This window comes from Lepisosteus oculatus, chromosome 17 (assembly GCF_040954835.1).
Source record: "Lepisosteus oculatus isolate fLepOcu1 chromosome 17, fLepOcu1.hap2, whole genome shotgun sequence".
Classification (NCBI taxonomy): domain Eukaryota; kingdom Metazoa; phylum Chordata; class Actinopteri; order Semionotiformes; family Lepisosteidae; genus Lepisosteus; species Lepisosteus oculatus.
Genome location: NC_090712.1, coordinates 2,105,676 through 2,118,141, shown reverse-complemented (window position 1 = coordinate 2,118,141; position 12,466 = coordinate 2,105,676). Strand labels below are relative to the sequence as shown.

Below are 12,466 nucleotides of genomic sequence, written 5' to 3'. Positions count from 1 at the left end.
CGAGAAATGCTCTGGGATTTTTAATTACCATAGAAAGACAGGACCTCAGTGTTACTTCTCATCTGAAGGACGACGCCTTTCTACAGTATAGTGTCCCTGTCACTATACTAGGGCATTAGGATCCACACAGACTGCAGGGTGAGCGCCCCCTACTGGCCCCACTAACACCTCTTCCAGCAGCAGCCTTAGTTTTTCTCGAGAGTCTCCCATCCAGGTACTCACCAGCCTCACACGTGCTGGGCTTCAGTAGGTTGTCAGTTGTGATTGATAAAAAACACTGATGTCCTTTTAAAGTGAAAATCCCTAATACAGCTGTGGTCTTCCTGTTGCTGGTACCTTGCCGTTTGGTGCCTGTGTCATTACAGAGATCTCCTTCCGAGTGTGGCAGTGTGGGGGCAGTCTGGAAATCATTCCGTGCAGCCGAGTGGGACATGTCTTCCGCAAACAACACCCTTATACCTTCCCTGGGGGCAGTGGCACGGTGTTTGCCAGGTCAGCATTTATAAACTTAGAATTGGTCGTCCAGTCATAAGTAGAGTGAATGAATGTTTCTCAAAGCGTTGTAATGTATACCTCCCCGCTTACCGGTGACACAGCGATAGGATTTCTGTATCTCTGCAGAGATTAAATGTAAAGAAGAGATTAGATTTGGAGATTACTGCGGAGATTAAGAAGTTTAAAGGTGATTACAGTTTTTGACATTGGCATACAACCAGCCCTTACCTGGAGTTTTTTTGTGGCTGTTTGTTTTAATGCGACTGTATTTTGCCAGATTTTCCCAGTCTGTTAGCTGCATGCTAGAGGTGCCAGTATTCTTGCTTTTATTCAGGCTGGTTAGTTCTGAAGGTCTGTTTCTGGGATAGCGCTTCCTGTCTGCCTTGTGGTTCAAGGTCTGTACATCCCTTGTTTTGCGGGGGAGTGTTTGTGAAACTGCGAGTTGCGGAAAAAAACCCTTGTTTCTGTGGAGAAGTCTCCTGCAGACTTGCCACCTGCTCCTCCCACGGTTCCCCAGGAGTGAAACTGTGCCCCTTCCTTTGAGTCCATAAGTACCAACCTCTTGTCCCTGGTTCAGATGTGCCCTCTGTAGGCACAGTATCTGTTGCCAGTGGGGTCTCCCCCTCGGAGAAAAGCTCGCCTGGAAATTCTGAGCCGAAGCTCAGTATAACTGTCGGGCTAGCTCTGTCGGTAGAGCATGAGACTCTGTTCTCAGGGTAGTGGGTTTGTGTCCCACGTCGGGCGACAGGTCCTCCATGTTGGAGGTTGGGCACAAGGCTAACAGCCCCGTCCCATAAAAAACTAATGTTACTGAACCAGCAACAGGATGTTACTGCCCCTACTGGAAGGCATGACAGGCAAACATCCACATCCATCAGTATAAGCATATTTGCCGTGTGAAGCAAGTGGACATTGCCAAACCAGCCGACAAACTCAACTCAGATCCCTAGTATTCACCTGGTTTAGTCTGGGTCCCCTGAAGTCCTGAAATATCCTGATAGTACTGCCGGAATTTCCCACTGGTCCCCTTGAAAGCCCAGTGCGCACCCCTGTTGCAACAAGGGTCTGAAATCGTCAGATAGGGCAACATTTTCCAAGTATTTCATAGTACTAGAAGACGTATTATAAAAGTTTATTTTATTCTTGTGTGAATCTTGATTTTGTTTTCAAAGAAGTGTCGTTTTAAACCACAATTACGGTAGTCAGCGTTGCAAAAGAAACCAGTATTGACTGTGAATCTCGGATGCTTCTCTGAAATACAGCTTCTCCAAACTGAATACAGTGCGCTAGTGTGGTAGATTTCAAGATGAGATTTTAAGCAGTAGTTACATTTTAGCTGCCCCCAAAACAGAAGCAATATAATTTCACCAGTTAAAATGATGGATGCCCATGCTGATATTTTTCCACGGCTCTAACATATAACTGAGTAACTCGTTGTCCAGCAACTATCTGAGGATCAAATGAAACTAAACAGATCTTCCCCTCAAAAGAACAGGCCATTAGCTACTGATTTGCAATCACTCTTTTCCAAGGCAAAAAAGGTTAAAAAGAAATATAGCCTGAACAGATACACCAATACTAACTGAAATTTGAGTTGGCAGAGTCTGGTTCCAAAGTCTCTTTACTTGCTGAGGTTTTTATGGAGTGGTCTTACAATTTGGGATGTTTTTTTTTTAATTCACTTCTTACCCTGTGCTTCTGTGGCTCATTGTGTCTGTGGCGTATAACTTGCAGCGATACTGTATATACAGGGTCCACTGGAACAGCCAGGTGCACTTTATAAACAGGTTTTGATGTGCTGCAGGGACAGGAATTCCCAGTCAGTCTGGAGAAGTTGTATAATTCCGAACACCTAATTACTTCTTTTTGAAAAACATGGTTATTAAAATATATCCAGCTGTACAGTTTGCAAGTCAATTGCTACACCTCCCTGAGGCGGCAAAATAAGTGGTCTTGATGTCGAGATCTTACAAATGCAGCAAAACACCCAAAACACGATAGTACAGACACAGGTGCGTGCAGATCAGTAGCTTGCTTATTTGCATTATGTATGGCCTGACTGGAATGTCAGATGCCTGTGGCTGGAAGGTTGCCGGTTCAAATCCCACGGCCGGCAGAGGAATCCTACTCCGTTGGGCCCCTGAGCAAGGCCCTTAACCCCAACTGCTCCAGGGGCGCTGTGCAAATGACTGATCCTGCGTTCTGACCCCAAGCATCTCTCCCAGTCTGTGTGTCTCATGGAGAGCAAGCTGGGGTATGCAAAAAGACGAATTCCTAATGCAAGAAATTGTATAGGGCTAATTAAGTGATCTTATCTTATCTTTCTTATCTTATTCCTGTTCATGTTTGCAATTTAGGACTTGGGGCTTAAATCATGTTGTGTTCCTCGATGCCCCTTTTTTAGTATTAGACTGGAATTGGGAGCTTATTTTGTGTGTCGAAGAGCAAAGTGCACCCCAGGGAGTGAGGTACAGTCCCTTTCTGGTTCTTGGAGAACATGGATTCTCTTTCTGGGGAACGGACGTGATGGGACCACTCCTAAAAATCTTTAAAGTGGCAGCAGACTTTCGCTCAAGTCACAAACAATCTCACAGTACCCTCCCACAAACTGATCCCTTCAAGGCTGGTAAAACAGATTATTCCCGTTTTTTTTTTTTAAGGAACACTCGAAGGGCTGCAGAGGTGTGGATGGACGAATTTAAGAATTTCTACTATGCTGCTGTGCCTTCTGCTCGGAACGTCCCATATGGCAAGTAAGTGATTCCGGGAGTCGCGCCCCAACGCTGTGGATAACAGAGTGGACCAAAGTTAGCAGGACTTGTTCTTCCTGGTTGACGCTGGATTGAACAGCTAGAGTAGGGAGCCGTGTCAGCATGCGTAGGCTGCAAAGGAACAAGCAAAGGTGTTTTCCCCGCTGAAAAGAGAACAAAAGAAACGCAACGTTTTGGCTGTGGGGCCTTCTGTGGGAGTCAGTTTCTAATGCAAACGTGCATCCCATTCCCAACTGAATCCCAAATGGAAAACGGGATTTCATGGGAGCTTATGCCTGCTTGGTTTGGTGCACCTGAGAAGGAGCCGTTTCAAATCTCCTCTCCGTAGGCTCAGTATCTGTTATTGCCCATGTCTTCCCCTCTGAGCAAAGGCCTGCCCGGAATTTTTGTGCCAAAGCTCAATATTACTGCCTTTTCTGTGTGAAGCTAGTGAACATTGATAACCCAGCCCACAAAACTCCACTCGTGCCCCTAGCATTCTTGTGGTTTACTGTGGGTTGCCTGCAGTGCTGAAATGTCCTAACGGTACTGCCTGAAGTTTTGACTATCCTTTGCATATCTAAACTAGATCCAGATACTCTCTTCCATCACTGTAGCTGCTCAGCTCAACAACTCCACTGCTTTGGTCATGAGAATGTATTAATCGAAACCAGCTAACATGAACAAGTGTTCAGTTAACTTAATGGAGGCGTCGCTATCAAATAAGACCATAAAAAATGCTTCATAAAATAGTCCTTGTTTTGGACACAGACTGCCTATATTTAAGTTCATTCAACTAATAAAATAAAAGGAAAGATAAAATCAATGTGTTATTACTCATTTATAAATTGTAATTAATTATATGTAATATCTTCCTGGTCATTGCTGAAGCAGGACTGTAAAGGCAGTGAAAGAGGTATGGTGGAGTTGCTTTCTGATGTTGGCTCTTACTAAGTCCCAGTTTCAGCTCCTATTTAGTTTCTTTTCTTCAGTGGTGTGCCAGGAGATTTGTGTTGCTGTTAACTCGTCGAAAGCAAAGAAGGAAATAAAATCCCATCTTTTTTTCTTTCCTCTCGCTGCGACTTGTGCCTTCCCCCCAGCATTCAGAGCCGAATGGAAATGAAAAAGAGGCTCGCCTGCAAACCTTTCAAGTGGTACCTGGAGAATGTGTATCCTGAGCTGAGGTGAGTGAGCCAAGTCACAGAGTCGGTTTGCACATGGTTTTACACTCTACCACACAGGTCAGCATCTCATTTTATAAGCATCAGCCTGACAGTGTGTAGATAGCAGAAGGAGAAACCCTGTTTTTTAAGCCACTGGTGTTTGTTTTAATTGATTTCTCATGCATGGCAGAGAGGGAGAGCTGGATGAGATGGACTCGCTCCCTCAGGCTCAGCCTTGCTAAGAGACCATTCACTGTCCATTCTAACAGAGAATGGCAAATCACAGACTTGTGACCTCAGGTGCTGCCGATTTTCTTTATACAGTATTTACTGCTTTGGGATGTATTGCCCAACTATGCTGTAACGGAGAGCATAAGCACACTCTCGGCAAAAGCTCAACAAAGCCAAAAATAGAGGCAATTGCAGCCGGAAACATTGTACAAATCAATTAGCCATCTCTCCTGTCTGCGTTAAACCTCCAAGATGTGCCGTCTTTTGGCTGTTCTCCCCTTCGCTGTAAATCCTGGAATTAAGGGAATGTCGTCTTGTATCTGCTTCTCAGCACACTAGCGCCATCTGCTGGCCCTGGCCTGTCTCCACAGTGCCTGTGGGGGCACTGCAGCCTCTTTGAATGTGTTACTGTGCTCCAGGGCACTCACGAGGGTTTTACTGAAATGAGCCTTTCTGACTGCCTGTGTGATGCGTTTACCAGGGTACCAGACCACCAGGACATTGCGTTTGGAGCCCTACAGCAGGGCAGCAACTGTTTGGACACCCTGGGGCATTTTGCAGACGGTGTTGTTGGAGTGTACGAGTGCCACAATGCTGGAGGCAACCAGGTGCAGTGCAGAGTTTTTACAACCTGGAGTAGCTTCTGTAGTTTTATTTCACACGTTCTTCTTGCATTTGACCTTCAGATCAACCCTTCAGACATAGAGATGTGCAGCAGTAGCAAAGTGGATGTGTTTTCTACTGAAATATAGTAAAAACTCGCCCAATAAATGAATAAAATCAATGTATGGAAATTTGGATGAGGTCTTCTAAAAGAGGGTGGCTTTTGAAAGGGCCACACTGCGAGCTGAGTAACTGTAGTAAATCATTTTAATGTGTGTCATTCTCATAAAAACACTTGACTATGACTCACAAGGTTGTGGTCTTTTCAATAAAGATAAATCATCATTTAAATTGTAATGTCTGGTGGGACACTGCTGTTTCACCCTTGAGAAAGGTACTTCATCTGAATTTCTCCAGTAAAATTTCCAACTGTATAAATGGGTGCAAATAGACATTGCTTTGGATAAAAGCAAAATAAAAGAAGCAATTTTTGGAGGGGTAACTAAGTTATATTAAATAAATCCACTGAATAAATTAATATTTGTAATTGTACAAAGTATACAATGGTTACTTAAGCAAATAGTTCAGGTAACTGATGAAATATTTAGTTCATATATAAACTTAAGACCTTATATTTAGAAGCATTCCTTGTGTGTACTGGTGAAACTAGTTAGTTCTTTTTAGATCACTTGTTGTCGTCATTGATGTCTGCTGTCACTGATCCATCTGATAAGCTGATGTTCATTGATGAGGGCAGTTTCGAAGTTTACTACAATAGTCATGCATGTCCCATCGCCAGGGACAGCACCTCAGTCCTGTCGAGTCCCTCCTTTATTTTCCAGGGGACTTTCAAGGCGGAGTGTGTAGCGGAATCATGCTTTTCTCTGCTGTGTTCCCTCCAGGAATGGGCCCTGACTAAGGATAAATCTGTCAAGCACATGGATCTGTGCCTGACGGTGGTTGACCGGGCTGCAGGATCGCAAATCAAGCTGCAGGGGTGCCGAGAGAACGACAGCAGGCAGGTGAGCTTAAAGGGCACACAGTTCTGAGGTAACATGGAGGTGATGGGGATTTTCATTCGGTAGAAACATTCTGAAGTAACATGGGGGTGATGGGGTTTCACGTTCAGTAGAAAAGTTCTGGGGTAATCTGGGGGTGATGGGGTTTCTCGTTCAGTAGAAAAGTTCTGAGGTAACGTGGGGGTGATGGGGTTTCTCGTTCAGTAGAAAAGTTCTGAGGTAACGTGGGGGTGATGAGGTTTCACATTCAGTAGAAAAAGTCTGAGGTAACATGGGGGTGATGGGGTTTCTTGTTCAGTAGAAACGATCTGAAGTAACGTGGGGGCGATGGGTTTCTTGTTCAGTAGAAACATTCTGAAGTAACGTGGGGGTGATGGGGTTTCGCGTTCAGTAGAAAAGTTCTGGGGTAATCTCGGGGTGAGGGGGTTTCTCATTCAGTTGACAATTCAACCATAAGAGCATGGGACTGAACAAGACTCAGAGCAAGATTTGAGTTTGAAGCACACACTGAAGGTTGCTCATACATTGCTAGCTACACTTTTCATGTATGAACATAAGAATAGTTGCCCAGTTGTTTCTTGGAAGAAACCAGAGAACTGGCTTCAGCAGCATGTCCAGGTAGTGTGTTCCACTACCCGGAAAAGCAAGTGCCTCCTGGTCTTGGTTTCCAATGCCCTTCCATGTAGTTTCCACTGAGACGGGTATCTGCTCTCAGCTTCCACAAACCACAAACCTGTTCAGCCAACCCTTTGGCTGAAATTTTGTCTCCATGCTAAAATAAAACCGATTCGCCTGCTGGAGTGAAGCTGAGGAGCCCTTAAGGCTCTGTGTGATACTGTCCCGGAGACAGAACTTGCAAAGAAATGCTGTGGGGGAGGGGTTCATAAACATGCATTAAAAAATGACTGTAGCTGTATTTTAGTTTCAACTGCAACTTTCCAGTTAGGAAATGTAAGCTGTGTTATTCTGTTCTCCAGCAAGCAGGCTTGTAGAGAAATCTCTCTCCCTGGTGCAGCTCCTACAGAGCAGTGCATCCTGGGAGGAGGAGGTGTGGCGTGTGGCGATTAACGCTGGCGCTGTGGTTTTCTTTCAGAAATGGGAGCAGATTGAAAACAACTCCAAGCTGAGGCACGTGGGCAGTAACCTGTGTCTGGACAGCCGCAGTGCCCGGAGTGGGGGGCTGACCGTGGAGGTGTGCAGTCCATCCCTCACACAGCAGTGGAAGTTCACGTTGAACCTGCAGCAGTAAAGAGGCCGCGGAGCAAGAAAATCCTCTCAAATCCAGCACATACTAAAGAGAGAGACGCAAGGAAATTGAGCTGAAAGAAGAATAATAAGGACAGAGAGAAAGAGATGATCTCCATCTCACTATATACCTCAGTGTTTCATCCTGGCCCAGCGTTGGAACTAAACCCTTTTTTGACGCCAGTGGAATTGGAAGGGTTTTCCCTGCATTTCGCTGAATATCTCTGCATTCCCAGTGGATATTAATTTTGATTTCATTTTTAATTCCTCATCCTGTAGAATGTAAAGACGTTATAGAGTCCCTTACCTTATCAGGCTGTGCCTCTTTGGAAAAGTGGCGAAGCGGTCGGTCAAGACTACGTTTTTGAACTGCTGAGGGGAAGCAGATCCTGACTCCCAGCACCTCCTTTCGGCAGAAGAAACTGGTGCCCGAGTCGGGTGTTTTTTTTTTCCAAACTGCTGGAGAAATACCTGTTCTATTTTCTATGATGTAATATCCGAAATATTTCTATTTCTATTTGAGAGTCTGAATCATACTGTAGGAATCAAGGTTTTCGATACGGAAAAAAACGATACGCTGAAGAGGCCTCCAACACAAACTGGGAGCAGAGTTATTGAAACAGGTGATTTGTTGCTGCTGGACCTGTGTGGACTGTAGCACTGGATGCTACTGTTCTTCAGTATTTAACTTACCCCCTTTGCCCTGTGTGGTAATCTGGAAAAAACAATAGATAGGCGCTCTTTTATTTTTGTAAACCTCAAAAGAGCGAAGAAAGGTCTGTCATGCTCTGTGTGTTTTCTTTCAGCGACATTGAAGAAACAGTAATAACGCTAAGAAGAACGATCAAAGCCAACCAAATTGAGTTTCACCTTCTGTAAAATATTCTAGCTGTATTTCTGGTTTTGGTGTATGTAAAGAGCCCCACCTTCTCGGTCAGTTCCTTGTTTCCCTCTAAGATGCACCTTTAGTTTGTCACCTGCGCCCAAGGTTGTGGGCTGAGCTTTGTAGGGCAGGAAGGAGGCTGGGTCAGCACGTAGAAAAAAGGAGATGTGACACAGGCGTGCGTTCAGCTGGGCTGGTCTCTGTTTCAGTTGGTTTTCCAGCAACGCGCAGGTTTGAGAAACTCAAATTCGGCCATGTTTGTCTTTCAAAGTTAAATCCTTGCACCACATCAGTTCTCTTCAGAGTTGAACTTACCTGGTCATGGTCCGGGGAAGCTGGCAGGAAAAGGCTGTAAGGAAACTGTACCAAACAGTCAAGGGATGGTTATTTCACTGCACGTTCTTTTGTGTTATGATTGACCATTTTAAGTCCCAGTTATTATGATTTTTATTTTTTTCTGATTTCTTAAAAACAGAGGTAATTGCCTTTCGATATGCCCATCACATGTGAAATGTGCTTCATGTGCGTCAGCAAAGTATTCCAAAGACTATGAAAGGAAGGCAAAGAAGGGGCTACCATCTCTTAAGTCAGTCCTGCACATACAAAGACTGAAAAAAGCAATAAGATACCCTGATGTGGCTCTTATGCCTACAGGCTGCGCACATGTACTTAATAACATCTAAAAGCCGTCAAACCGTTGCAGCAGATTTAGTCTTCTTGACTCCAGAGATTAGCAGGAAATGTGGCCATTTTGCATGTGAGAAACTGTAGCTGCACATTGCACAAAAAGGGGTGCCTGTAGGTCTGGAGTTGATTGAGAACGGCCTTCTTGTCTGAAGAGTGAACATCTTTAACACCAGCCAGCGTGTCAAAGAGAAATGCACTTGCAGAGCATGGAGGAAAAAGTCATTCATATGTAACCCTTGTCATAACTATGACAGCACATGGTGCTTCATAGCAGAACGGAGAGCAAGACTCATCAGATGTCCTTTGAGAATCTAGAAGTGGTTGAATCGAGCCTTTTTTGTAAGATAGTTCTAAAACAATTCTTTAGTTCATTTTAAGGAAAGTGGGATGGGGGCGGGGAAGAATGGAAAAACAACTACTTTAATACTTTTTAATTGGATGAAATGTTTACATAGCACAGTGTGCCAAAGTTATTTACTGTTTCATTTACAATGTCAATGGATTTGTACTTTAATTTAGAAAAAAATGCACCTGGTAGTATAAGATAAAAAAAATATATGAACCCATTGTGAAATGACAGTAAGCCTCCTTACTTCATCTGTTACAAATCCTCTGGTAATTGATAGTCCCAGTCAATTGAAGTCCTACTAATCATCATGTAAAAGTCACTTTTTCTGAGAGTGGGGGTGGGCAGGGGAGTGGTTACAACACAACATCTGTAAATCAAGCCATGTGGTACAGCAACTGGTTTATAAAAATAAAATGATGATAGTTGGTCTACTGTATAGAGCTTGTAATTGTTCAATGTTTTATAGATATGGCGAAAAAACAACTTTGGACGAGAAAAAGATTAACTTAAATAAATCTGTTTATACATAAAGGGAAGTCTTAAAAGGAATCTTTCTTCATTTCCTTTTCACTGATGTTCTGTGCACTCAAGGGTTATGTGTAAGTGTTTTCACAAGGGACCTGTAACAGCACTAGTAGCTAGATCTGGAGGGTTAACACTGGGTTAGGCTGGAGGAGAGCATTCTAGAGAGAAAAGGTTTTACATCATTTACAAGGTTATTAAAGACATCAGCTTGCTGACGGCTGAGGCTGATTCCTGTCTATAAAACAGCTCAGCACACAACGCCTAAGTGCAGAATATTCTGGTAAAGTCTTGCGGCCAGACAACGTGGGTTAAATGGTACTGTCTGGGGGTAAGCCTGAGATATGGTGAGGGAGGTTCTAACAACTGGAACAATTTATCGACTGCTGTTGGGCCAGGAGTAGTAAATATCGCAGGTCTGGCTTCCAGTCAAGCCGGATTATTCAATTCAAATCAGTTTATTTTTCTATAACGCCTTTCACAACAAGGCTGCCCCAAGGCGCTTAAGAGAGCAAGTGACCGTACATGTTGTGAATACAGAACGGAAAAGACCAGAAGACAACGGAGGAGAGGAACCAAAAACTCTTTAGTAAGGAGAAAAGAAAACCTCTAGAGGTCCAAGGTCAGCTGGCTGCCCAACCTCTTTGGGCATGCTAATGTTATACAATTGAAAAAATCAAATGGATAAGTGGGTTGGATTAGGACATGAGTGAAAAGGGAATCCGAATGACCCATAGGTTTCGGACTACACTGAGGTTGGGAAAGTCCCGTCTTTCCCCGGTATTAACCTTCTTACCTCAGTAGGAGGATCTGCTACATGACTGCTTCATTTTTAATTGGGATGAGGATATGGATAGCCATCCATCATTGACACTTTTCCTCAGTTACACCTGTATGTTTGAATCCTTCATCTAATCAAATGAGTCAGTTGAGATTCAACTCCAGATAACCAGAATGTCCTGCAGACTTCCTGATTATACCACAGGTGTGTTCCTGGACACACGAGAGTGAAGGGTCAAGTTTGGAGTATGGAGACCTCCCTATCACACCCCTCTTCTGCTTTAAAGACCCACCCTGGTCAGGAGCTGAAGCTGTGCTGCAGAAGGGAGAGATGAATCCTGCACTGGTCCACACTGGGTCTTTCACACTGGCTTCTGTGACATAAGTTTCTCTCAAGGTCTCAGCTGCACAGACATCTGCCTCATCACTGGGACAGATTATCATCATCCAATACACTTAAAACATCTTGTTTAAGAGACCCTCCTTCATCCCATATAAATAACACTGGATATTAAACTGTGTATTTAATTCTTTCACTGCTGTTAAGCAACTGTTCCGTGATTCCTAAGAAATAGTGTACTATGGTACACATGAACCAATCAAGAACTATCCCTGTTAAAATTCACTTAAATAATATTGTTTTGGAAATTCAAAAAATCATTCTTGGAAAAGCAATTTCTGGAACGTTTCAAAAGATCTTGTTGCATTAAATTGCTCTGCCATATTTCTGTCTAATTGAACATCTCATCTCATTCTGGCTCCTTTGTCTCGGCTGCGACACTTGGCTTTTCTCTCTTTTGCTTTTGCATCCTGAACTTGCTGGATACTTGCCGTCGCTGTTTTTCTGCTCTCGGCTGTAGGCTTCCTGGATGCGTGTGTGATCTCAAAAGGGATCTGTCATGTCAGCAGCACCGATTGAACAAAACAATGGCTGTAATTACTGGCTCCATTAAGCTCTTTACTTCTTTTTTTTCCTCCCTTGTTTAAGCAGTGTGTAACTGTCAAGTCTGGGAGAAGTCCTGCTTTCTGTGAAGAAATTTATTTTCCCGAGCACATATTCCAGCTATCTTAGATTTTCACTACGTCTGTCATCAACCCCAGAGCAGAACCTGCTGCAGGTAAGATGCAAGTACAGTTGTGAGCTGAATGGATCAAGAGGTAGAAGCCCTGTCTTGTGGTTGTTTGCAGGGCACAATAATATAGCAGAAGGTGTCATAAGCTGCTCGATCTCAGGTACAGGTTGTGAAAATGAGGGGAGGGCATTCAAACCATCTAGACTGTTTAGTAGTTAACAATTGACCCAAGGATTTCATCCAGCTGTTTCGTGAAAGACGTCAGGATATTGGCTTTGTTAACTTGTCTGGGTAGCTTCTCCCAGACCCGGGTAAAAAAAAAAAAAGTGCTTCCTGTTCTTGGTTTTAAATGCACTTCCATGTAGTTTGTGCATGTGGCCTCTGGTTTGTGTTTCCTGTTCATTTGGAAGAAATTTGTAGTGTTGACTGTATCTGGTCCCCCTTGTCTTCTCTGTTGAAAGCTGAAAGGGTTCAGTTCTTATAGCCTGTCAGTATTGGTGACAAAAAAGACCATTTCCATTTATCTCACCAGATATAGTAATGGTATCATAGTGCCGTTCTGGAAAATACTGCTAGGTGGGGTTACAGCTGGGTGGACGTTCCTCTATGCCCTAGAATCAGCTGTTTTGCATCCTGATGGAGTGTTTCAGAAGTCAAAATGCTTGA

At 43.8% G+C, this 12,466-nt stretch overlaps 1 protein-coding gene across 1 annotated transcript in view; it reads left to right on the top strand.

Moving 5' to 3' along the window:
* Positions 1–9,956, top strand: part of galnt2 (UDP-N-acetyl-alpha-D-galactosamine:polypeptide N-acetylgalactosaminyltransferase 2) — a 78,937-nt gene extending 68,981 nt beyond the window's left edge. The window contains exons 11-16 of the mRNA XM_015362512.2: positions 366–492; positions 3,156–3,248; positions 4,346–4,429; positions 5,121–5,247; positions 6,145–6,264; positions 7,355–9,956. Coding sequence (XP_015217998.2) covers positions 366–492; positions 3,156–3,248; positions 4,346–4,429; positions 5,121–5,247; positions 6,145–6,264; positions 7,355–7,510 — 707 coding nt within the window. The 3' untranslated portion in view covers positions 7,511–9,956. The remainder of the gene's footprint in view (positions 1–365; positions 493–3,155; positions 3,249–4,345; positions 4,430–5,120; positions 5,248–6,144; positions 6,265–7,354) is intronic.
* The last annotated feature ends 2,510 nt before the right edge of the window (positions 9,957–12,466 follow it).